The following is a 27,533-nucleotide window of genomic DNA, read 5'->3' as shown; positions in this document are numbered from 1 at the left end:
TATTTCTTATTCTCTTCTGGGCTGGTATTAGGTACTTAGTAGTTGGGACATCCACCAGTTTATTAGTCATTTTGTACATCATGCATAGTCTAGACATCTTTCTTCTGTCTTCCAGTGAGGTCCACTGTAGGTTTCTTTTCATTTCCGTGACACTAGCACCTCTTACATAGTTGTTCATACAGAATCTTGCAGCTTGATTCTGTACCCTTTCCAATTTGTCTTTGTCTTTCTTTGTATATGGATCCCATACTGTCGCAGCGTATTCTAGGTTCGGTCTTACAAGTGACTAGCCTGGGTACCATCCGGATTTTCGCTACGCAACACTCGAAAAAATCGAGCGTTGCGTAGCGAAAATCCGGATGGTACCCAGGCTAACAAGTGACGTGTATGCATGTGATTTTACTCTAGTTGGACATGCCCACAGATAACGTTTAATCACTCCTAATGTCTGTTTCGCCTTAGTTGAGATATTAACATGTGCACCCCACTTCAGTACACTTGTCAGCGTGACGCCCAGATACGGATGGATTTTTGTGGTTGAAGTTTCCCAGTAAAACAAGTAGCTTAAGATGCAGTTTGCTAATTTTAAGCCAGGGGGCGCTGTTACCATTTCTAACACGCACCTTGATGAAGTAGTTGGTTCCTGCCACCACCTGTGAGCTGAAGGTCGTTGCTCGGAAGGTCTCATATTTCACGCCTGCCTGTTCTTCCACCTCTGCCTTCACCTGGAACATATCAAGTTACAGAGTACAGACACTTAAGTATACACAAGTAAAGCTCCTTGGTATACATTGGTATAACAGGAGCTTTCTGACTAATTTGCATTCTTGTCTTGACTTGTCTGACTTTTGTTCCTTTTTCGACTTCCAAAAATTTGTCTTCACTTTATTTGCATATCAATCAATAGTTTGTGCTTATAAACCTGTATTTCCCCTCTGGTCTCTCAGTCACTGACGAAAGCTAGTGGATACTAGCTGAAACGTCTGACATTTTCAAAATCATATCCAGTTACTTGAGAAACTGCTCTTTGGCGTACATTGGTTTATGTTTGAGCTGCAAACATTTCACAGGCATTTCTGACATTATGAAATAATAGGTTAGAAAGGACCAGTCTTTTTTTAAACAAATGACAAAACACATGTTGAAAAAATGGCAATGGACAAAAATTGATGTTTGCACGGATGTCAACCATATGATATACCGGTAATCAAGCCAGTCAGTGTGGATTATGAGAAAATAATTGTTATAACATCATGAGACCTCAGGTAGAATTTCTGCATGTTACTTAGTACTACGTACTGTATACAGTATAATACTGTTCCCTGGGAGTTGGACCATGGATGGGAGCCCCTTACTCACCGACATGTGATAATAACCACTGAGACATTGCCAGCATTAGTCATCGTATTCAAGTATCAAGTAGTCAAGTATCAAGTACAGTGTCAAGTTCCTTGTTTCACATCCCTTTCTTTGAAGTGATTGTCAATAAAATCACACAATCATAATGAATCATTCACACAATTCAAACAAACACATTCTTCATTCACAACTCATAATTCCTCCTTTTGGCTAAGCTGAGCCCCATGTGACAAACTTTCTGTAACCTGTGACCTTCTGACAACCATTTCCTGGTCACATGACTGTCACACACCTTCATCTTCATCTTTGCCGGGGCTCTGTGATGTTATATGAGGCCCGGCTACACCCCCATATAGCCCCTGTTGGGTTGTGTAGGTCTGGGCATGGTGAAGGGGGAAGATCGTTACCATTTTATATATGGCCCCCACCAACCTTGTATGGCCAAATTGGACCCACTCTGGCCAATGAACACCGTCTGGCCAATTTGATACTGTCTTTCTGCCGCCCTAGGATCTGCTTGGAGATTACTAGTCACACCCCAAAGCCACAATTCAATACACATTTCTTGGTATATCGTGTCACGCCCAATCGTTTGTCACGCCCCAACGCCTTGCAAATCTAAACTCACGTTACTATCTATATTTGCAACTTTTTGGGGCTGAGCATGACGGCTACGCAGCTACATCTTAAGATCTGTGACTTTTCTTCAAGGATCCCTTCATTGACAACTCGCATAAATATTTTGATACAGCATAAATTATTTTTTAGCACCTGCCCCCCTCCCTCTTCAAACTAAAATGCGAATGCACGATATATTCACCTCATCGCAGATAGCCTGGATCTCTTCTGTCGCCGCTTCTGGCTCCTTCGCCCCTCCGCAAATCGGCATTTTGCTGGTTCGGTTGTTGCGTTTTGCAGAATCGCACGATATTCTGTGCACAGTGTTGAGTTTGTGTCAGCTGACGCTACTCTGTGTGATCATGAGTCAGGCTCAGGTGATTACACCGGATACGGAAATTGGACGAGTTCATTCAATGGCAGGGGATACGCTGTAAGGTGAAAAATGTGAGAGTTTTATACCATGATTGTAGACAGTTTCATAACTCTTTTAGAGTCCATTCCACGTCACCGTCATACGAATGTATATACATAAACTTGCTGTTTCTTTCTTCATTATCAAAAAGGTCTATTTTTGCCTTTGTCTATCTAGGCAGATAGTGTTATTGGTATCGTCCTAAGTTGTAATGTTTCTTGTCGTCCTCGGACCAGACTAGATACACATTTTCCGTCAAGGTACATGGTATTGGTAGCGCTCTTTTGAAGTGAATAGACCAGTATTTTCCACTCAAACCCTCTAAAGTCATTTTGCAAAGTCCTACAAAGACCAGCTTTCGAAAATCCTCCTTAGTCCGCATTTCAAAAAGCCCACACAGTCCCTCTTTACAATAATGCTCCATCATCTTTCAAATCAAGGAGCTTTCATGAAAGCTCCTTGTTCAAAGTCTACATAATCCATCTTTCAAATGGCACAAAACCCCTTCGCAGACTCTATAACTGAGACTTTTTTGGGAGCAAAAAACCCTCCACTCAGGGACACATGTTGCTGCCTCGCTATTCAAACTGTTGGTCTAGAGCCATTGTTATTTCTCGTTACTCTAGCGACGCATACGTATAGTAAGTCCGTCTTCTATTTCTGACAACTATAGAGATTATCTGCTTAGAACTGAATGAAACGCTGGCACTACTAATGAGCCGGTAGAGTTACGATGCCGCCCACAGATAACGGTTATTGTCTGGCCTGGCAAAGAACCAAAATTCAGTTATACCTATGGATTTCTCTCTCTCCAGTTTTTTTTACTAAATTTATACGGGACTCAAGAATTATTTACTGATTGGTGAAAATCTATTTTCAGCGGCGATTTGACGTGACGAAATTCCTTTTTTTTTCAACGGCAGGAGGCGGCAAAATTAATATTTGGCCAAGTTTTACAAGAATTCACCCGGTTGTGAGACTACTAGGCTGTTTGCACATGTGTATGAAATCAGAACCATACCGGCCTTGACCGTCCAATAAATGTATGCTGAGACTTAATCTCCAAGCAGATCTTTTGGTGGCTGCAAGGCAGTATCAAATTGGCAGTATCCATTTGCCACCCCGAAGTCTGGCTGGCGTAAAACTAAGGATACTATTACAACTAGAGAGGCCGACATTTGCTTGGGAGCAAATACAGCATATTTCAGTCCATCTCCCTCCCACGCAAAAGTGGACTATTCCAAACTGACCCCAGTGTAAAACTGGCAAAGATTCTCAGATAAATGAATTATATAGTTTTAGCTATGTAATTGAGAACAAAGATGCAAGAACAAGCACATTGAATCTCGAAAGCTTTACTAATCTTATTACAGGTATGCAAATACTAACAATGATGAGATTTGATACATTTTGAAGGTCTTAGGCACATAAAATTGAATGTGTGGGTCATTACGCACGACTTACTTGCAATGTGACCCCAGGTAACCTACAATGGAACACGTGTTCCATGGCCAACGGCAGATGGAACAGGTATTCTTTAGATAGAACATGGAACGGGTATAGCACTTTTGGCCCTTTTTTTGCTGAAAATAGCCATTAATGTCCCCCAAATGAGTCATTTGGAAGTGGTGTGTGCCAAATATATGACTGCTATTCTGTAGACACGTGTTCAAGGTACCCTTATACCGAATTTCAGATCATTTGGTTGTAAAACCAGGGCTCAGGATCCAAAAATCCATTTTTTGGCGAAAAATACCCCAAAAAACCTTCATAAAAAATTTTTCAAAGGCATGTATCAAAAAAATGAAAAAAAACGCCTGGGGGTATTGGCCCACTCTACCTCCATGCCAAATTTCAAGTCATTTGGCTGAATGATGGCGGAGTTGAATCCCTTTCACTGTGTGGCAGGAGGAGAAGGAGGAGGAAAAGAAACATGAGAGAACACAATTTATGTCCTACCTGGGCCGCGATTACGTTCGATACGGGTGTTCCGGCCCGTGTGATAACTAGCGGTACGGCCCGGGAGTTCTTAACGCGTACGGCCCGGGCCTTCCAAATGTTCCATAGAACGATTAGACCGCGTTTCGCCCAAACCGCTTGCACCGCTTTCGAAAATTCGAACACAAAATTCGGACGTTGGAATTGATGTTGTTGCATTGTTTAGGTTTAGGGACACCAAATTTTCGCTAACTTCGCATTGAAAGGCGTGTTTTCTTGGGTGGGTATGACATAAATAAAATACAACACGGTGTATTCCGCATCACCCTCGGTCCCAGCCCTCCCGCGGGTCGGATCTCCCTCCGGCCTGTGGCCGTCGGGCGATCCGACCCGCGGTCGGGCTGGTACCTCGGGCGATACTGAATACACCGTGTTGTATTCTATATATATTTCATCCATACCATGGTATGGACTGAAATATAAAAATGCTATTGAAATTACCATAAAAACGTCCGAAACACGTTAACAATAAGCTGAAGCCTAAACTCTGTTTAGAGAGTATGACGAGACAGGCACGCGCGATCTTTACTTTCTACACGTAGGTGTATGAATAAATCCCAGTCGTCTGATCCCGTTCTTAATATAAGTGTTCCAAAGACAGCCTGCTTCAGCTTGATATCTGTGGCTGGTAACGCCGATCCCTCGGTTTGCGTGGCATTGACGCCTGTATGTGGAAAGCCTGTAATATAAAACCAACGTACTATTGTGCGTAAAACCGCCTAGCCTGAGGTGAAATTGTACGCAAGCAACATTCACTGCTGCCTTCATTAAGCGGCCAGCTGACATAGTCGATATGCGCACAATTCCGTTCTATTTTCCTGTATTGTTCTTAAATTATCACAGACCACATATACTCTACAAGCAGAGGATTCGGCTTGTTTTGGGCCTGTTTTCGGGCTTCCTTTTTGTACCGGTACCTTTTTTTACGCGGTGGTACCTTTTTTTACGCGAATGGTAACTGCCTAGCAAATGGATGCTACCTGGGGAACTTGATACTCTCTTACAGTTTACGGTTTGCAGTCACCAAAAGATCTGCTTAGAGATTGTTACACACACACACAATACAATAGTGCCCGGACAGTCAATATATCAGACAAACAAGCAGGCCGTGAGTCGGCTCAGCTTAGCGGGTGTTCGTATGACGACACCTTCCTCTTTCCCGGGAAACCCGGCGGTTGTACCGGCCCGTTCCAGGAATCGGCTAGTCAGCACGGGAAGCGGAACTCATGAAACACGTCTGATCGCCGTGGATATCATATCACCGAGATATCACATCGTGTGTATAAACCGCCAGTTCTAAATGTGGGATAACCTCATTTTAGCGGTATATGTCACTATATAGCCTGGGATACACATATATGAGGAAATAATGGCAGGATCCGTATTATGGTGCTAGCTATCGTTTGTCATATTTTGTCTTGATATCGCCATGGATATGATACAGTATTACCGAGATATCACATTTATAAACCGCCAGTTCTAAATGTGGGGATAACCTCATTTTTACGGTATGCCACTATATAGCCTGGGGAAGGGACACACATATATGAGAAAAATAAATGATTGAATGGCAGGGTACATGTACGTATTATGGTGTTACATATCTTGTCTTGATATCGCCATGGATATGATATTACCAAGCTATTAAATTTATAAACCGCCAGTTCTAAATTTGGGGATAACCTCATTTTTACTGTCACTCTGTATATAGCCTGGGGAAAGGAAAAAAAAAAAAGAATGACAGGGTCCGTATTGATTTATTATGATCTTAATCTTATCGTTTGTTTGTCTTTCTTTTGTCCTGATATGTACCAAACATTAGATGTGTCATTACCACATTTTACTTTCGTTTGTGATCTAGTGCAATGATACCAATGAAAGCATTCGGGACGTTGTCTTATCTAAAGTGAAAAAGCAGCACCTGGATAATAATGCTTTAGTCAGTTTACTCTCTCTCCAAGCAGAGGTTTGGGCTCATTTTTGACGTGATTCAGAATTTTCATCTGGCTTTCTTTTTGGACTGGTATATTTTTCTTCATTTTCGGGTGGCAAATGGATACTTCCCTGCCTATTTAAGTTAATACTGTCTTGCCTATTTGATACTATCTTGCAGCCGCCAAAAGATCTAGCCTTAACTTAGGTGTGGTGTCATTCAAGTTGAGGTGCGCCACAGCTGACAACACCGGATCTGGTGACATGTGAACAATGGCAGCCCCACGCGCAGCGGGTCGGCTTTCAAACCCACAAACGCGTTTTCGCCGTGACTGTGGCGAGGCAGTGGGTAAAAGTGCCTTCTCGGGTCAGGCTACGTGGCGAGACGCTATTCTGTGTCGCGGTAAAAATTAGTAAACAAACCTCAGCACAGTTTTTCGTGCATGCATGCATGCTTGGTCGGTCACTTCGGCAGTCACCAAGTTGTAGGGACGGGTCTCTGCATCTACATCAGGGCTCGAAATATCACCTGCATACCAACAGCATTGTGCATAATGCAGGTTAAATTGGAGCTGTGCAGGTATTTCTGATGTCTACCTGCACTAAACCTGCACTGGTCCATGTACTGATTATGTGCAGGTATAGTGCAGGTAAAATTGGAGCTGTGTAAGTATTTGTGACGTCTACCTGCACCTAACCTGTATTGGGTACATAAGTTACTTCTGTTTTTATACTGTTTGTAACCACATAGAACATTCTATATAAAGAATTCAAATAGTTTCATAAGAGGTTCTAGTTTGTTCCATTCTCCATAAAATCTAGCTTTAGTATAGAGTAGTGCAGGTAAAATTTATCAGTGGTGCAGGTTATTTCCAAATATAACAGAAAAAAAGGATTTCGAGCCCTGCATATGCTTTGTATATTTGCGGAAAACCGAGCACCTCTGTCAGCAGTTGCTTACTATAGAATGTGTATAGTAAAGTCTAGGAAAAGATACTCATAAACCACAGAAATATTTTGACACCTATTTTGTATTTCTAGTCGGGGAAACATCGTGACTTGTTAACACAAATCGTTAACTTAACGAACTATTTTTACGTCTAAAAACTAGATCTCGTCATAAAATATTTTTAACAATCTTCATACTTTCTAAATCGGCCTCTACACAGTTTGTTGGATGCACGTACTGATGTGTGCATTCATGCGAACATAGATAAACAGGATCCAAAGGTCGCCTTAATCGGGCGTTCACTCTTGAACTTGGACCACAGTGGTAAACAAAGTGCACAGCGCTTTCGTTGTTGTACTTTTTAAGACATGAAGACGCATCTGATCCACAGAATGCATTACCTATACCCACGTACACAGCTGTATTGTCCCTTACACGCTGTGACGAGCAGTGTGTCCTCGACCCCTTACAAATAGATACCGTCCTAGATAGGGGGACATTCACACTGTGACAACGATAACATTTGATGCAAATATACATATACATAGCCCTATCTAAGAGATTACGTGCCCATGACAATGCTAGAATGAGAACGGATAGTCCGTGACAAAGTTTTTTAGCCGGCCTGGTAGCGGGAGTTTCCAGGCGAGCCCGGCGGGCGTGTGTGCGTTGATGGCCCGGCGACACAGGTGCTGCAGGTCCGGTACTTTCCTCACCAGCGGGCGGGACAGAATCAGCGGGATCCTCCGCCTTCCCTCCGGCTCCTTCCAGAAGTGTTTCGCGGCGTTTGCAGCCGACTCCCGCATGTAGTAGTCCAGCAGCTTGACCACGCAGTCGAACTCCGGGCAGCGGTTCTTCACCCCGGAGTCCAGGGAAAAGTTTCCCTCCTGCGTGTACTTTATCCTGACACTTGTGGCTCCCAGGGGAGTCTTCACACTCACGCTAAACAGGTGGGCAGAATCTTCACTGTCTCTCACCAGGAAAGTCCCTTCTTTCTGGTCCCGCAGGGCTCGCATCGCCTCCTTGCCGTTCACGGCACCCCAGTACCAGCCGCTCGCCTCCAACTTGTCCACAGTCCGGCTGATTCTCTGGAAGTCAAAGTCCGAGCTCCTGTCCCGGGCTTGCGCGGGAGGTTCGCCCTCCTGGTTCCCGGGCATCGCAAGTCCTTCCACCGGCGATGTGTCAGCAATATTTCCGATGTTTCTGCGGCATTACAAGAGTGTGAATCTCCGATACCACTCCCCGGTATACAACAGACACCTGCCCGCGGCGCAGGCACACGCGCGTTTGAAATGAGGTCGTTGATTTCCGCTTCCCGGAAGAGAGAGCAACTTTCTCCGAATTACGCGCCGCGCGCCTTGATGTGACGCCGCCAGGCCTTTCATGGCCGACATCGCGCCATCGCTTCCCGGGAATGTGATTATTGATAGCGAATAATATATGGAGCTACGAATCAGATTGTGTAAGAATTACGTAAGGACCTATATCGGCACGGTTATTGAAGTATGAGCAGTGTTTATTGGTTGGAAGCGTGGTTGTGACAGGGGAACAATACCTGCTGACAGTTGTCACAGGTCACTGCGTGTGTTTAGTCAGGTCGGTTAGGTAATGATACGGTGTGTTTTCCTTACTCTCCAAGCAGAGGTTTGGGTTTGGGCTTATTTTTGGCTTGCTTTTAAGGCTTTTTTCGGGCTGTCTTTTTTGCCCTGTTGTTTTTTACGCCAACTAAAAAAAAACAGTGATAATCCCGATAAGAAAGCATAAAACACGCCAAAAATAAGCCCAAACCCAAACCTATGTTTTCCTAGTCTCTACCAGGGTAACTACGCTGGCTATATATAAGAGAGAATATTTGCCAGGGGAGTTTGGCCGCCTAGTAGGTTTGACAGGCCGCGCAGCAAGAAACTACCTCTCCGCGGCCGGACTCCCTTGGCCAATTTTACTCTCTTTTTTGCCGAATTCTACGATCCGTATTCACGTACTAGTAGACGAAGGCCTGGTGGAGGCTGATGTTTTCCTGTCGTTCCAGTAAAATGACGCTGTTCGGTACCCTGTGACGCACAGCAGGGCTTTGTGTGCAGTCGGGCGGGGGTGGAGACCGGCGTAATAATATTGTGATGAGCTTAGAGCGGAATTCTCCAAACAGATCTTCTGTGGCTGCAAGACAGTATCAAATTGGTGACACAGTGCAGTGAAAAGCGGTGGTGATGGCCAGGTGGTCGGGTTGAAGTGGTGGTTGCCTGGGCAGATTTGACTGTATCAAATCCATTGGTAAGACAGTACTTCAAATTGGGAAGACATTATCAAATTGGTAATACAGTATCAAATTGGGAAGACATTATCAAATTGGTAAGACAGTATCAAATTGGTGGGACAGTATCAAATTAGTATAATACAGTATCAAATTGGTAAGACAGTATCAAATTGGTAAGACAGTATCGAATTGGTAAGACAGTATCAAATTAGCTAGATCTAGACGGTATCAAATTGGTAAGACAGTATCAAATTGGAAAGACAGTATCAAATTAGTAATACAGTATCAAATTGGTTAGATCTAGACGGTATCAAATTGGTAAGACAGTATCAAATTGGTAAGGCACTAAAGGCAGTATCCAATCCATTGGCAAAACAGTATCAAATTGACATTACAGAAGACCCCATGAAAACGCCTAGAAACACGCCTAAAGTAAGCCGAAGCCTAAACCTCAGCCTGGAGAGTAGGCTTTGTATGGAGTTGTGCGGGGGTTGAGGTTTTGCGTAACAATATTGTGATGCAAACAGAGCGCAACATGACATGCGTCATCAGCCGCTTGTAACAACATCAACAGGCTTCATTGAGAGCACGAGCCTAATAGACTGAAAAGATTTGCCCCAGAGATAGCCGGTAGTAGTCTCTACCAGACTAACTACGTTGGCTATATATAGGAGAATAATTGCCAGGGGATCTTTGGCCGCCTTGTAGGTTTGACTGAAAGCTAAAGTGAAAGGGAAAGAAGCCACCTTCCCCTCGGCTGGACTCCCTTGGCCAATTTTCATTCCTCAAGTTAACCGACATCTCGCACACGCAGTCGTCAGTCGCAATGGTTAACATAATTTAGTGAAGGCATGAGATCGTGGGACGCTAGTATTCGAAAATCTCACTATTTCCACCCCTGAACATCTGCTTGAAGGACGTGAATGCGACACAGGCGCGATCACGTCCCTATCTGAAACGACACTTACCGACATTACAAGGATCTGCAGCAGCTAATGTCTGCGCAGACTACCTTCTACTACCAGTCTTCAGTAGCGGCAAGAAAGAGTAGAAATTGGCCAAATAGACGGATATCATCGAAGTTTGTCTGCTAGTAAAGAGTGATATTTGCAGCTCCCAAAAACTAGTCCTTTAGCAGACAACTCCCCTGGCGTCTTATCTGTCTCTTTGGCCAATTTTTACTCTTTCTAGCCGCCTCTGAAGCCTGGTAGAGGCTAATGTATCACTATGTGTAATATTTGTGATGAGTTACCTTACTTCCTTACTTTCCTCCTGTACATGCATATGCGCCTGATCGGACACATCGGGCATCAAGTTGATGAGTGAGTGAGTGAAACTTCTGTCCCTACGCGTAACACGAAGAAGAAAAGGCTCTGTCCCGTTGATACATTACATACGCGAGGAAGCTTTCACAAGCTGGACGCCGTATGACCGCAGGGTTACGATGGTTTGTTATCATCCCAACTCATGTGGTGGGCAAACGTTTGGGGAATTTTTCATGATCTTTCATTTCTATTTGAAGAACACCGTGACCGAAACATCGATTCTGAGCTTCGCGTAAAATGGACAGGACTAAGGTAGATAAGAAAGGGAAATGGACTCTACCCTTTAGCTTACATATAGATTGACAGGAGATGTCTGCAAAATGAAATATTACTTTTGATCTAGTCATTTTAACCATTGGTGAATCCCCTTCCCAATACAGAAACTCATGAGTTCCACCACCTCATACCTTCGCTAAATGATGTTAACCTTTACTACCGACGAAGTTAAATGTTTCTTATTGATTAGGTGAATAAAGTCCTGGTTTGCGTAGGTTGTAACTTAACAGTTTATTATATTTTCCACCCAAATGCTGTTCTCGAGCCCAAACAACGCAGCTACCAAATGCAAAGTACCAAATTGAACATAGTTTATATAGTAATAGTAGTAGTCCCTACCATTTCTTCTTATCGACTTCATTTCCTAAAGAAACATCAATCAAATGGTGCCTTCCGTCATTGAAGTCTACTGCATCCTGTAGTTTGCAGTATCGACGCTGGGTGGCGCACTAATACGAGAGAAAGAAGACCGCCCATTCGGACTATCCAATGACGTTCTACATCACTGAAAAGAACCATACCATTACCAATAGTCAGCTAATTCTCTGTGCTATCGTAGTAATGCTATCGGGTATATCTCCATTGTCCATCCTAAAAAAAGCCGAAATGTTTCGAAAATGAAGCCTGTGATAATGAACAATTGCGTAACGTCAAACGAATGCCTATATCGGCAATCGTATATCTGCTATGAGAAGGCGATCTTTCTTCGTTCAGTTACCGACTACTTTATTTATGCCTTTTTGCTGGATTATCAGTCAGGAAAACTTTCGGTATTTTGCCGCGTTTTCCCACAGCACCCGGACACCCCGTTGTCGTAATTAAACGACGCATTCTTTCGAATTACCCCTTGGTGTGACGGGTGAGGGGGCAATATGACATACACAACCGAGGGTAGTGTGTCCTGAAATATAGACAGAAATGCATGAAACATATACATGTAGCATGAAACAATAGCCTATCCACATATTTGTGCTCGTGTACACGCTATACTAGTACTCCTGCCGTATCATATATTCCTTCATACATAGTTTACGGACTGGTTTACAAAGCGAAGCCGCATGTGGAAGTGGCTTGAGTGCGTAATGCACACTGCTGGAGTGGCCACGGTCTCACTTGACACACTTCCATTACCCATTTGACTCAATGTTTCCGCTACAATATAAATGACAATTAAATGACATATACACGTACCGTATAAAGGACTCTCAATGGCTCTTACACGTCCCTGGGTGCAGCGACAAGTCCGCAGTGTTTGTTTAGTCTCGAGGTAAAGATGATGCCAACCCGCTAATTGCGCTAAGTAGGCCAAAGGGCCCGTCCAAAACAGCGCGTGCAAACAGATCGATACAGACCTGCGGTCGGGGCGGTTCGGGCGCTCACGCCAAGACGTCACACGGAAACACGTTCTTGTCCTGCCTCCTTCTATCTTCAAGACGTCTCGTAAGGAATACCCGGAGGTTTTCCCCAGGATTTGCGCGGCTGTACGGAGAGTTGTGGTACCGCTGTGGAGTGTTATGCCGAGGAGATACCGCGGGGGGACACCGTGGTTGGTTGTTGGGATGCGGGGCTGTCCGGCCCGGGGTGAGACCGAGGTGTGTGCCCCGCGCTGTACCCTGGAGTAGCCGACACGCAGGACCATGCCTCGGCTACCTGTTGGCCATGGAATTTTACCTGTCATCTTATTACTGACAGCCGTGCTGCTGAGACACGTACAGGGACAGATCACAGGTGAGAAGAACGTTCCTTACAAGACTCTTCAGTTCCTTAGCGGTAACGTTACAGGTAAACCTAAGGTCAAGACATTCTCCCAAGGCTGCGCGTGTTTTGCGATATTGTCACCTTATGCCCCAAATATCGGTAACGTATGTATTACGAAGTTGATAAGACTTTTCAGGTTCTTTACAGTGAGTATTTCGTTTTGCCTGTGGCACAGTAGCAGGTTGTGATTTTGCTGAGCAGTGCGCGGTTTTGAGGGTGTAGAACTAGAAAAGGGGCTGCTGCCTGTAGGTAATATATGATACAGTAAACACTCGGCACTTGGGGTTAGAGTTGTATTTTCCCAGTGGATTCCGGTGACACAGATCAAACATTGGTGCAAGTCTTTGGGTCACACACCACGTCAGGCAGGGTAGAGAAGGCGGAACACCCCCGGAGTACGGCGTGTCGGTCCACACACGGAAAACACGCGGCGGGCAGGGATTTCCCGCTCACAGCTAGCCTCTACCAGGCACCGCGAAGCGCTGAAAAATAGTAGAAATTGGCCGAAATAAAGGAATAGTATACCAAAGAAGATATACCCGTGGGTCGCAAATTGGATCTTCTATGGCCCGGGATCTTCTCTGGTATACTATCCCTTTATTTCGGCCAATTTCTACTATTTTTCCAGTGATCCGCGGTGCCTGGTAGAGGCTAGGTCACACCGCTCCAGCTGTGGTATGTGTGGCACGGCTAGGGACCAGCCAACACGTGGCGAAACTTTCTACTCTAGTTTATAAATTAGTCGTCGTAACGCGTAAGAGATACGACAGGTATAGAACAAAGAGGTCGTATACGTGACTGACATTTGTGAGAAAGCCAGATGCAGTGGTAAAACAGGGGTCGACTTTTAAAGTCTTGAAAAACAAACTTTTCTTTACGATGTTTGTAGCTAGGGAGACACAGTGCTGGGAACGAGAGCCTACTTCCCCAAGAAGGCAATAATTTATGGGGCTTCATAACTTCTTTCATAACTGTAGTTTTAAACTGTTATAAAATATCAGAACCACGCTAGTGTCTTTCGTTCCCACGCGACTAGCAGACACTTCTGTCAGTCCTGGAGGATGTCTTTCAAGCGTGGATGGATTTTATGCTTTTTGGGTCAGGTTTGTTTATATTTTTGTCCTCCTGTGGCGAACTGTTTTTGTAAAGGAAGACCGCGAAATGACACCTCTTTAGGATCAACAACACATGTATGTTGAAGCATTGAAGAGAGGTACTTATACAAAGATGTTACTTCGGTACAAGTTTAAACTTAAACGTAAAAATTTGGTTAACTATGGTTAAGTATTTATTTCACCAAGTGTCAGAAAGCAGATTCGACTGTTGGTGTTAGCAAGTTGGTGTTAGCATGTGGTAGGGCTTATGACACTTTATCTATGGGTGAATTGTTTTGACACCGTTAGCTAGTAGTGTTGAATACTGTTTGTGTATTCCTTCAAGCGTCACCGAAAACAGCAACAGTCGTTTCTTCTTCTTCGCTTCAATAAATAGGCTTCTGTTACACTCGGACGCCTAGAGAAGTCAGGGGGATCGCTTTCCGAAGTCCCACTGCCGAACTTCTGTTTCTCGGAGTTAGGATCACTTGAAGTGGGATTCATGTACATGTACTCTCCAATCAGAGGTTACTTTAGTCATTTTTATCTCGCATTCTTTTGGACACTGCCTTGCAATTTTGATACCGTCTTGCCAATTTGATACTGTATTGTAGACCACCAAAAGATCTGCTTGGAGATTAGGATTCATAGAATCATAAAGAAGTCACCGTTCCGTGGACAAGGGAAGGTGTCGTCTGTTTTGAGTTTCTGGTGGTGGGGTCGTGTTACCCGCGCCACAGGTGGGAGAACGGTCGGTGTGAGATCGGAACGGGGGGCTCATTTTTCTTGACAGAGAACCATTTCAACCTGATTTATCTATGTCCATGTTTATGAATCATGATGTTTCTCCTGAATATAAATGTGCTTGGTCTGAAGTGTGCCGTCTTGCCTCGCAAGCTTGCAAGGTTATACCAAGGGGACGGACTGTGGGGGGACGACCTCTCCAGAAATGCTGATCCATCATCTGTCAGCAGGATTTAGCCCTGGCTGTTCTTCCCGAGCGGGCAGATGTCATCCGTACATAGCCTCCATAGCATGCCAAAAACTGAGGGTTTTGGGGGTCTTCATGGTCTTTGGGAGCTTTTACGTGCTATTTTCTGATTGCATATAGACAACATAGCCGGCCTGGTTGAATTACCCCCATTTTTAGAACTGGGCTAGATCAGAAAACAGCCGAAGACCACCAAACCCCCATGCAGTTCTATAAGCCTGCTACGGAGGCTAATCGCTCTACACTCTTTTAGCCTGTACCAGGCTTCAGAAGCGGCTACAAAGGGTTGAAATTGGCCAATTAGACAGATAACATGCCAGGGGAGTTTGTCCGCCGAAGGAGTACAGTTTGCTACTCGCGCTCGAGGCTACATAAGTACATTCTTGTTCCTACACCGGCCGTCCAGTTTAGGACAAGATGGATCAGATTTCCTTACGTACAGTGCACGTTCATGGCCTTATTGGCTCTTTTGGTGTTTGGCCGAAAACGTCTCCTTTAGTTTTTAGCTAGGTCAAAGCTACTATATTTGACACCAAACGACGTAGCCAGTTGCTGACTCTTTTTACTTGTATTACATGCTTTGACACAGAAAACGTCGCGAGATATAATTTTCGTTGGAAATTTGTTTTACTGTTTAGCGATATTGTAGCCTATATTGTGCACTATGGCAAAAATGCTTAGACGCCTTTATATAAACGACACGTCGTTTTCCATAAGTGTTTGAAACTCTGGACGACTTACTCTCGGCATGGCGACATTTTTGCGCTCTGGTCAGGTCCCGTGAGGATGACAGTGTTTCCTGGGAATTACACGATCAGTCCTCCGGCATTTATCGGGAATCCTGCCCGTAAAATCAGACCAGATAACAGAAACAAACACCATCATGATGCTCTCAAACTGTAATCAAAAACTGTCGCCCAGAAAAGTGAAAGAAATGCCATTGCACGCTATTAATTATTGTCGACTTTTAATGAAAGCCAATTTGTAAGAAATATGTTCCACTCCGTGAGTCCTTCCAAATGGATTATCTAGCAAGTCTTCTTTACGCCGTCATTCAACAGGCCGGATTAGACATAATCCTCAGGCAGATCAGGCTCTTCTCATTCATGGGGCAAATTTGTAGCCTTTACCAGGCTTTAGCTTGGATGCCAGACCCATACATAGTACACTAGGCCCAAAGTTATGGGTCTGCCATCCTAGGATACGGAGTGGCACACTGTACTCCTCCAACTCCCCTGGTAGTGTTATCTGTCTATTTGGCCCCTTTCCAGCCCCTTCCGAAGCTTGGCAGGGGCTAATATATAGCCATCAATATCTACTGAGGCATTAGGTTGAGCTGTATAGTGTGTATGTTTCGTGAATACTAGTGCCATGTTTGAATACATGACTATGAAGACCCCTATGAAGATATACGCGACAATGAACATTCCGTCAGAAGCCCAACCCCGCTCCCATCTTTCCGCGGGATTAGGCAATTCCTCCCGCCATCTGGGACCCAGTGTGTTACCATGACGACCCGCTGAGGGAGGTGACAGTGATCAATGTCGTCCGCACGGCGTCGGTCACAGTTACTTTAGGTACGGCCGGGTAGGGTACAGTTGGTAAGGTCGGAGGGGTAATGATAATGATCATATGGAAAATTCTTGTAACCGGTACACACACACTGATAAAATCATAGAAGAGTAACCTCTTACAGCAAAATACGAAATAGGAAATACAAAAGGGTTCAATGGTTACAACTCCCGCAGTAGTGTCCCCTTCCTAGGTAGTTTATAAACAAGAAGCTAAAAGGCTAAGACGAAAAGGCGATGAGTTGAAATAGTGACAAATTACTAGTATAAGATAAAGCTGATAAAACACTAGTACTTCAGAAATGGACTACGATACTCCCAAGAATAAGGGATTTGGCGCAAGCTATAGTCAAAATGATCAGGAGACATCAGCATGCCAAACTAGAGATTCACTATTTCAGGAGGCGGTGACGAGAAACAAACAGTTGACCGTGTCCTGCCTCCCTAGCTTTACGGTCCAGCCCAACTTATGGCGCGGTAACCTTTACTTCAGTGCTATTCCCGGGCCATCCCGATCGATCGGTCTCGGAATAGTCCCCCACTGCTCCAGATTATCTACCGCCATTTTTGTCTGACCTTCTTCAAGGTCACGCGGTCAACAATAACGACCTGAAAGATAGATGTATACATGTAGCCTCCACCAGGCTTCAGAGGTGGGTGGGAAGAGTAGAAATTGGCCAAAGTAGACATATGAAATGCCTCGGGAGCGGCAAACTGTACTGCTCTAGCGGACCAATTCCCCTGTTATGTTATCTGTCTGTTTGTCTGGTTCTGAACCTCGGTAGAGGCTAGTCCATGCAGGTCCTGCACGAGAAGTTTGCTTATGTGTTGAGAGATGAAAACTTCTACAAACGTTTCTCACACAAATATGTGCCACACGACTGCTCTGCTTAGTTGATGTATGTAGTGTGATCACTTGACCACGGTTTAGTGACGCTCTCGGACCGGATAAAGATACCTATCAGGTATCAGAACTACTGATCATGACGACTGTGGAACAGGGCAAGGACTTCCGGTGGTCGTCATACGTCATAGCTCTTCCTAAAGTGTTGGGAACTATGTCACGGCAAACTTTCCTTCTTTTGGGATTGGAGAAGGGCCATACGTAATGCCCGTACACTGTTTTGTTTGTTGTCCTGGGACCTTTGATCATCCCCTAGTTTTTGTTATTTGTCCTATAATGTTGTTACTGTATTATCAAAGGGTCCAAACAACATTGCATTGACCTGAACCGAACAGACGGCGAGAGGGCGATGGCATCCTTAGCCTGGGTGCCAGACTATTTCCAGGGCCAGTATAAAATACAGGCTGTCTCCTCAGCTGATATTTATTAGTGGTAAGCCAACATGCTAGCCCACGGTGGCTAGCCTGGGTGCCAGACTGTTGCCAGGGTGGGCTTCTCGGCTCCAGGGCCAACCTGTCTCCAAGGTGACTACAGACTCCAGGCTTGGCTGCAGTCTGACATTACGTCCTACTAGAGCTAGCCTGGGTTCCAGACCCATAGCACACTGGACACAAATATCTCAGTGAGCCAGGCTCACTGAGATATTTGTGTCCAGTGTGCTATGGGTCACTGGACACAAATATCTCAGTGAGCAGGCTCACTGAGATATTTGTGTCCAGTGTGCTATGGGTCTGGAACCCAGGCTAACTAGAGCAGGCTCTGACAATGCACTCGGACCAGGTTTTACCATTGGCAGTCCATTCCATTGGCAGTCCAGGTTGCGCAGAATCCACACACTCCGTCGGGAATGGAGAGCTTTGAACTTTACGGTGGCGCCCCTAATGATTCGTCAAGGATCAAGGTGTGGTCTCATTCAGCGATACCACCTAGACAACCGACAACGGGCAACAATGTAAAAAGGCGGTACACAGTAGCTAAACATACACATCTCTGTGCAATGTGGCGAGCCTGTAACAATGTATGTTTAGCTCTATCTTGGAGGAGTATTGACTTATGTTTTAGCTCTATCGGAGGAGTTTCCAACGTCGTAAAAAAATTACGAGGTTGGAAACTCCTTCAATATAGAGCTAAAACATTGTTACAGCACATGTAATACGAATGCACCCTGTACCACACACGTAAGCAAACCTAGTGTTCTGTCTTCCTAGTACAGTAACAGGTGTGTTTTGTCAAACAGGGTTGGTCCAAACGTATTGATTAGTCCATCAAGTCCAGGTTTGCTCAGGTTAGTCCTTGTCCCGATGGAGGATTCTCCCTCTTCATCAGCGTTCGGCGGCTCGTTTGTTTCACCTCGCCCGGATCCGCTGTAATGTTTATGAGATTGCTGGCTGAGCCCTTCTACATTAGTCTCTACCAGGCTTCGGGAGGCGGCTGGAAAGAGTAGAAATCGGCCAAATAGTGAGATGACATGCCAGGGGAGTTTGTCTGCTGGGAGAAAACATTTTGCTGCACCCACATTTTGCCGCAACCGAACTACCCTGGCATGTTATCTCTCTATTTGACCGATTTCTACTCTTTCCAGCCGCCTCCCAAAGCCTGATAGAGGCTACTTCTACGTAAACTCTTATCTCAAAGCAGATATTTAGGTGGCTGCATTACAGTACAGTATTAAATCGGCAAGACAGTATCAAATTGACCAGGCAGTATTCAATTCGTGAGGCGGCCAATGATTAAAGGAGGCCAATATATAATCTCCAAGCAGATCCCTATCGGTGGCAAGACAGTATTCATTAGCCAGAGAAAGTCGCCGGCCACCGACGGGGTAGCGACAAAAACACAGCCATATATAAAAAGCTATTCATGCCCCCACAACCTCTGCTTGGAGAGTAGCCAATATAGGCCCCCCTTGCCCCAGCAGAGAATCTGCTTGGAGATTACATAAACTCCATGTACTGGTCTGTTTCTCTCGTCCAGTCATTAGCCACTTATATATGGCCCTTTGGCGGCGACTGAAGCTTGTTCATGCCGCTAATCACTGGCTCTGACTCTGGCCTGTCCAAACATCCCACCGTTAGGGTAACCTTGCGGCACCAATAACGGGATAATTTGGGGCGATTTGCAATATCCGGAACGTTTACGATGTTTTCTCAACCACGTTTGAAGTGGGGAAGGAACTCTAACAATCGTACATCAGACCTCGTAGACGAAATTTGGGAAGTCGCCACAGCTAACCACAGAACAAGGGGAATGGCAGGATGTTCCGGAAATTCGTCTGGTCCTCAGACTATCTAATTAGTTCAATGAGGAAACCGCGCTCACCTGGTATTAGTGATCTACCATGTGGAAAAAGGCAAGGCCTGGCGCAGGCCGAACTGTTGCTGTGTATGCCGAAATTTGTCTCTTGTTGTGTGGTCTTGCTAGCGGCTGGCGAAGACATTGTCCAACCTGAAACTTCAACATGGAAGGCCGTTACGTTCTAGGGCGTTAGAAAAACGGGGCAAACCTCACGAACTTATGCCTCCCAAAATATTTGCTTATAGATAATCAATCATGTGTGGTTACTGTATACTGTACCTGAAGAAGGTGGATCATTAAGTTGTTCCGCCAGCCTTCTACTTCTATTTTACAGCACCCATAGGTCGGTTTCTATTAGCTGTACTTCATGATCCTACACTGTCTACAGGATGGCAATTAGGCTGACTGGAAGTGGAAAGTTTTAATAGCATGTCAGGAAAAGCATATGGTTGATCATGGTTAGATGTAGAAGAAATGAGGCCGGTTAAACACCCCTCTATCCGGCCCGTGGAAAACGGTAACCAGGCTAAGCAGTACAAGTCGAGGTTCTTTCTTGTAGGACATGTAAGTCGTGTGTATGTCATGTGTCAGGTCCAGTAGTCTAGTCTCAGTACAGTGTTGAGACATGGCAGCTTGACTGTGACATACGCCTTGGTCAACAGAAACACGTAACCAGATCCGCTCCGCGGAGTTCGCGCTGATTGGGGCAGCCCCTGGTGCGTCTCTGCGGAGTTGATTAGGACAGACCCTGCCCTGATGTAAACCACCGGTGTGCCTGGGGGGTCGGGCGGCCACGGCCGATGTGCCGATAGGAGCCGGGCTCACGGGGGATGAAAGTCGCCGCGACTTGTCCCAGGCCTCCGGGCCGACCAGGCCGCTAATCGTCTGGTAATTTTCGAACACAGTTCGGGCGTGTGCTGGGCGGACGCGCCTGGAAAATATCTCCGTCGTGTTGCAACTCTGTTGTCAGCAGTGCTTGTGCTGTCTCTAAAAATCTATTCGTACCTTTGCTTTACATAAGGTTTTGAAAACTATGTTACAGACGTTACAAGTAGTACCCACTTCTTTTCGGCAGTGACTGTATCTCATTTTAATACCTGGATGTAGTTGTGTATATCTCATTACCTGGATGTCTAAGTCTAACCTTCATCGACAAAATCTTTGTTTTACATTTTAGTATCACCGGGCGGACTCACAATAACGTTGTTGTAAATTATCCCAAACGACACATCAGCAAGACGATATCATAAATTAGAAATATTCCCTCTCTCATTCTTTCACGACTGTGCTAATATTGTCTACTTGTCCAATTGCCTTTCGGTGTAGCCACTTTGGCTTGCATGTGTTGATGTGTTGGGTACAGGCCGCCAAATGTTAGATGTTAGGGATGAAGAACCTCGTCCTGACAGAAACAGGTCAGCCAGCCCCTGGCCTGGGGTCGCCCGGTCCTTGAACCGCCCCAGAAGCTGCGCGTCTGTCTCACCTGTACCGCGGGTGTCGGTACTCTGGTGTCCACTCCAGACATATTTCAGCTGCCGAGCCTGTTTCGTCTTTTAGTACTTGCGGAGAAGGCGCAAGAGACTCGGCAAATAAAACAGGGTTGGATACCAGACTAGGGTGTCAGTCGGGGTTTGTGCAACCAATCGGTCTCGGTGAAAAAATTAGCCTCTACCAGGCTTCAGAAGCGGCAAACTGACTCCTTTAGCGGACCAACTTCCCTAACTATCATACTCGTTCTAGTCGTTCCTGAAGGCTGGTACAGGCTAAGAAAAATCAGCTTAGTGGCGGGGCTTCTAAGACGACCGAAGGAAGGCAGGTCAGGATCCCGGAAAGCCGGTGATCAGTATTACCGACACACCCACCTCACATCCGATTATTATCATAACCTGATACCACTAGCCTCCACGAGGAGCCTTCACCAGGCCATAACTTACATTACGAAAAGTAAGACCAAAACAGTGCATGGGGTATGGCTAATGAACTTTATGATAGCCCAACTCCTAGCTGCTATTTTCGACCTGCGTTGTTATAATTTATTGCCTTGGTCCGGTGGAGATACGTATTTGAATGGAACCTCTTTGGTTTGTGGAAAGTTACTTCTCGGCCTCGCATAAAAAGTTTTAAAAAAGGCTGCATCCACAATGTCCATAGCCTGGGTACCATCCGGATTTTCGAGCTTTTCGAGCGTTGCGTAGCGAAAATCCGGATGGTACCCAGGCTACAATGTCCATACTTTTAAAAGCCATTTAATAGTTATATGCAATGAAGTTGTATGTGGGCAATGTAATTTTACATGGAAAGTCTGGGTAGGGGAGTATGTACAAGTGTAGAGTATGGCATTTGAGAAGAAGGAATACCAGCCTCCGTCTGTGTGACAGATACAGATACTGAGATGACAAATGACTCAGTTCAGGGCTGTCTGGTCCAGACCTTATCACTATGATAACATTAGTTGTTCACATGTGGCCGGGGGCATTTCGGCTGTCTGTAAGCTATTCTAATCGAAGATAACCAAATCGTTACATGACACACACTGCTCTTTCCAGTGAGCTCTCTGCCTAACCACCTTGCTCTTTCATACAAAGTTTCTGCTCTTTGTCCTCTTTTATCGAACCATTTCTAACATAGAGAAAGCTTAGAGTCATGGCGTCGAAAAACTGTTCAACACATGAAAGCTTGTATTTATGGCCAATGGGGCGTATGAAGAGATATTCTGACAGCGATATGATGCTATGACACCAGTTGCATGGGAATTCACGTAGACAACAGAACAATTGCTGACTGCAAACGTGGTCCAACGCTACCTTCAATGCACCTTCAATGACCAATATAGAATGGAGTTTGTAACTCACAGACCTCTACGAAAGTGTTTAAGTATCGATCTACGTTAGCAATTTGTTATACGTACACGATGTTCGCCAAGTTGAGTGGTTCAACCGTTGCTGAGGGATTCAAAAGGTTTGATCCAAGACAAATAGATCTAGTGTTACTTCTTAGTTTGAAACACCTGCTTGGTGTAACGAAATTGCTAACATACATGTAGAAACGACCATCGGATTCCCTGCCATAGTACATGTACCACCAGGTCCATGTCATGTGTGTGTTCCTCTGGGATCCCGGCTCATGATAACTATGCAGATGAACCCCCGTCATCCGACCACCCGCCATGTATTGTTTCTCTTATTGGGTACTTATTGCCTATTTGAGATGTATTTCCAGCTCGATAAATTTTCATGCACCGCTAATCTTTTGTTGGTAAAGCCTTTCAGTGTTGATCCGGGCGGCTGTCTGCCGTGTTTTGCCATGCAAACGAGCAGCCGTGTGGCACGTGAGGAGCGTGTTCACAATCATGCACGCCTTCCTTCTGGGGTGCGACAAACTTCTTGATTTCAGCGAATACCGTCCTTGTCTCCGTGGCCGTGGTTTGAAAAATATGATTTTTGTATGCGACGAAAAGCCAATGCTTGCTCAGAAATACCAGAGGCAAGAAGAGACCTACTTATTATTATTTTTATTTCAGTATGTAGGACCAGATTTTTATGAGTTGGTTCTGACTTAAAATGTAGTTATACAATTTGTATGACATTGATTGTTTTGAATGGGGAATGGCTCCAATTCTATGCGCAACACAATAGTAGCTCACAGACAAAGTTTGTGAAAACAAACCTACAGAGATAAGGCACTACAAAGACGACCACAGGAAAAACAAGACAAAGTTCTCTCTCCTTGGTTCTCTCGTTCCATCAGCGCAGTCCAAGGAAAACAAGGCGTGTCCCTGACGACTTGACGTGGTGTTTCCTTTTCAGATGTAGAAACAACAATGGAAGTGGCGACCCGCTGTCAACAGTTTGCTTGCAGAGTTGTTGAAGTGAAGTACCTTCGCCAGTGGAGCGGCGTTAGTGGGCAATGGTTCGCCACGCGCGAAGTGCACTGTAATAAAGAACACACCGACACAAGGGCATCCTTGTTCTAGTCAATGCCCATTGCCAGGCATGCCATGATGAAAATTAATCGCCATGTCTGACATAAAGCATAGTTTGACCTATTGAAATCCTTTTTAAGAAAACGTCCCTTTCGATGTTTCGTTTTATTGGAAGTTTTACACAAAGAACTTTGATTTGGCCCAGAGCCGCAGTTTACTCTCTGAGAAGACTGTTGTCGCCTTTTCAGTATAATTACAATTTTATCCAAATTCAACACTAATTAGTAAAATTTGTACAAATGCCCACCTGTACAAAAGGACCACCTAGCAATGTGGCTTTTGTAGTCAGATACTTTTTCCCATTGACACAATCTTTAAGAATCCTGTCTACATGTATAGTGACCATCTACCCCCATAGACTACGTTTTGTCTACAGAGTGGTCTTCTGAGGCAGTTTTGATTGTAGTTTCATCACACTTTTCTTTACATCCCTTTTCGTCTCTCAGAAGTTGTCAGCGACAGTGGGATGACGCATGCATAGTTCTGCACATTCTGTACCGTGAACAACTGATTCAAGCACCCAGAACGTCGTTTCACGGTGTTAAAACGCGAGCTGTTGAGTCGCTGAACGACTGGAACGGACTTTTCCGCTTTTCATCCAAACGTATGACTAATCCCTTCCGCTGTGTCCTGTCGTCAGGAGCTTTTAACCCCTCCAGACTGGCGCTGGTGACAGCTCTGTCGCTATACACAAGTCACTGACTTGGGAGTCGCCTGGAACTGCCTAAAGACTTGTCTTCGTTGTTGTCATCCGATCTTTCCTGGATTTTTGTATTGTAATAATTTCACGTTCGTCTGCACGTAAAAGAACCCATCACACTTGTCGAGAAGAGTAGGGGCGATCCACTCACATTTATAGCTTGGCTTCTAGGCTTCGGCTTTCGGCTTATTTTGACGTGCTGCTTTTGTGCGTTTCATCGGGCTTCCTTTTTGTACCGGTATCTGTTTTTCGGGTGGCGTATTGGATACTGCCATGCCAATGCTACTGTCTTGCAGCCACCAAAAGATTTGCCAGGCTTCTTCTCTCAGGCATCACCCCAAAGAGGCCACGTTAAAACATCCTGTATAGCTATATTCAGTGCTAAACCTTCCTCTACTTCCCCTCGAACTAGCCCATCTCATACATAACCTCTGTCTCCACGGAATCCTGTTCTATTTGTTATGGATGAAACCGAGTCGATCTGATACACCCACTCCCAGCCCTAACACTTCCGATTTACTTCTCATGCATTTCTGAAAAGCGTAGGTCGGGGGTTGGACCGGTCTCTGCTATGTCTTACCTCGAGTATTACCCTCCAATTAGAACCCAAGCAAACCAAGATCAAGGTCACCAATGTCTCGGCTTTCAACAACACCGGAAGACCTTGCGTCCCAACTATACTCCCCCCTTCTCTTGGCGTAAATTGCTTGTATCATATTATCTGCACTTCCGTACGTGACACATAGCAGTAGTGCACTAGTAATAGCACACTCGGTCCAAAGTGCTAGTAATATGGCCAAATAGAGAGATGCCGCAAACTATACTCTATAGCGGACTGACTCCCCCCCCCCCGGCATGTTATCTCTCTATTTGGTCAATTCTACTCTTTCCAGCCGCCTCCCGAGGCCAGGTAGAGGCTAGGTAGAGGCTACGTTTTCCGAGAAGTTCGTATAAATCAAATCGCACCCCTTCTCCTTGCACTGCAGGAAATCATTCATCATCCACTGATCCTAAACAAGTGGGAAGGTCTTAGGGTCACGCCAGGTCACGTCAGCCGTGCCCTCTCCACTCCTTGGTTCGATCAAGGTGTCGTTCTAAAGAAGACCAAGAACGAAAACGTACGTGACTCTGGACAAAACTGTTAACCAACTGAATATGTGTTTATAGCTATTATAGATAGATCTAATGAATGGCAAAGGTTTGTATCATTTTACCCTTAACTCTTGTATAAAAGGTTGTCTCTTCCCCTATTCGGATTTAAGACTCTCTGTCCCTATTCGGATTAAGATGCATTGTGAAGTTATGAAGCAAGTTTAAACTGCAATTTAATTTCTACCAACACAAATGAACTTTCAAGATAACATTGTGAAGTTATTTTCCGTGGCCAATGTTCCCGGTGCGTGCAGGTGAACTAATGATTTAGACCTTAATATTTAAGCTATCACTCTCATGGAACTCCTCACATCACGTAGTTTGTGCACATAAACCTATGATAAAGCTTACAGGCCCCGCACCTGTTCAGGATGTGTGGTTAGAGTTGAGCTCCAGGGTCAAGTTTGGAGGAGAGGTGTGTTCCGGTTTGTTCCCACCTGCGGGAGCCGTGAGCAAACTGTAAACTTCCTCCTGCGGTTATCGATCATTCATCGGTCATCGATCATTCAGGTACAGAACACGCTTGTACGGGCGTCACGAGCGGTGGGGAGCGTGTTGTTGTACTCTCCAAGCAGAGGTTTGGGTTTCGGCTTCGTTTAGACGTGTTTTACGCGTTTCTATCGGGATTTCTTTTTTATTGGCATCTTTTCATACCTGGCCTTGTGACGCCAGCTTGGTCATGTACCACCTGGCCAGTTTGGGGGACAAAAAAAGCAGTGAAAATACTTCTCACACCTTTGAAAGTTTCGGTGTATGGGATAGGACGCTAAGAGAGCCCTTGGGCCACACAGTCAAGCAAGCACTGCAGGAGGATGACACGTTGTTGCCCACTCTTGTTTACGTATACATAACAGCGATTGGAGTACTAGACGGTATTGCCTACACCTTACGGTAGGTCTAGGGCAGTCAGGGTGCCCTTACTCTTGAGTGATGCTGACCAGGCCTGCGCTAGCCGGGGTCTGTTGAACCCAAAAGCGACAGGGTGTTACAGACAGGGTCCATTCACCCGGCCGAAGGGAGACTAGAAGATCCAAACGTCGTCTGCAGAGTAGAACGCTTTATCATTCCATGGATGAGACGAAAGTGCCGCTTTTTGATAACGGGTGCGGGAGAGATAAAATGAGTTCTAATCAAAATATCACAAAGTCGGAGACTGTAGCCGTTTGGAATTGCCAAGAACCTCTCAGCCAACAGGTAGTTTTCAGAAGCAGCGTGTCTTACATGTTGTTTGGTCTGAGCAAATCGCGTTTTGTCCAACGATAGAGATTTTGCAGGCTAGATTGATGAGGATGATGGCTTTGTAGTTGCTTACCAGTTACAAGTAGAAGCCGTGATGTTCTCGGAACCGTTTCATTCAGCCCAGATGCTGACACCCCCTAAACATGACCTCTCCTGACCCCGCTGATTGGTAGTTTCCCGGTTCCCACTGATCATGATCACAACTTGTCCAAGCCCTTGGGACGTGAGTTACAGTTTGGGAATCCCGCGGTAGCTCTGTTCTCTATTTATAGTACGGTACCTGAACTGAAGTGCAGCCTGTACGAAAGTTTCCTCAGTTTGAACTTATGACTAGGATTGAAAAGTTCACATTCCTCATTTTACGCGGTTAACCAGTCTCTGTTATCAAACTGTGAATTACAAAGACGTGTCGACTTCTGTGGCCTAAGTTGTACTTCAGTATAAAGTTAGTTGTCACTGGCGGAAAGGAACAGCTTTTTCTCTGCTGCCTTTCTCGGCTGTCGTCAAGGCCATATCGGGGGTCAAATGGATTATCTCGACAGTCACGGGTTCGATTCCCGCCGCGAGTGGCGCCCGTGATGTTGAGAAGTTCCAGATCAAAGTCGGAGGCAGTCGGAGGAGTGCCGACTTGCAGACGACATCCCAGGTCGGTGGCAGGCTCCTGGGAGTTGGGTAAGAACGGCCCACCTACCTCCCACATAAAGTTGAGGGTGGGGTCCAT

General features: G+C 45.3%; 2 protein-coding genes and 1 pseudogene across 2 annotated transcripts in view; all 3 read right to left on the bottom strand.

Annotated features, from left to right (window-relative positions):
• The window catches only part of LOC109488082 (cystatin-B-like), a 3,454-nt gene extending 1,092 nt beyond the window's left edge, over positions 1 to 2,362 (bottom strand). Inside the window, exons 1-2 of the mRNA XM_019792235.1 lie at positions 2,180 to 2,362; positions 624 to 725 (exon numbers count right to left, since the gene is read on the bottom strand). Of these exons, the coding sequence (XP_019647794.1) occupies positions 624 to 725; positions 2,180 to 2,248 (171 nt within the window). The 5' untranslated portion in view covers positions 2,249 to 2,362. The remainder of the gene's footprint in view (positions 1 to 623; positions 726 to 2,179) is intronic.
• LOC109488006 lies at positions 2,347 to 27,533 on the bottom strand (annotated as a pseudogene).
• Positions 7,339 to 8,895, bottom strand: LOC109488076 (suppressor of cytokine signaling 2-like). The gene has a single exon (XM_019792229.1). It carries the CDS (start codon positions 8,426 to 8,428, stop codon positions 7,853 to 7,855), a length of 576 nt encoding a protein of 191 aa, XP_019647788.1. The 5' UTR covers positions 8,429 to 8,895; the 3' UTR covers positions 7,339 to 7,852.

Source organism: Branchiostoma belcheri, unplaced genomic scaffold (genome assembly GCF_001625305.1).
Source record: "Branchiostoma belcheri isolate BF01 breed outbred unplaced genomic scaffold, Haploidv18h27 scaffold91, whole genome shotgun sequence".
NCBI lineage: Eukaryota > Metazoa > Chordata > Leptocardii > Amphioxiformes > Branchiostomatidae > Branchiostoma > Branchiostoma belcheri.
Note: the sequence above shows the minus strand (reverse complement) of the source record. Positions and strands in the feature narration are given on the sequence as shown.

What these genes read in the sequence shown, in the direction of transcription:
- LOC109488076 (XM_019792229.1), bottom strand. Translation starts at nt 8,428, where the DNA reads ATGCCCGGGAACCAGGAGGGCGAACCTCCCGCGCAAGCCCGGGACAGG.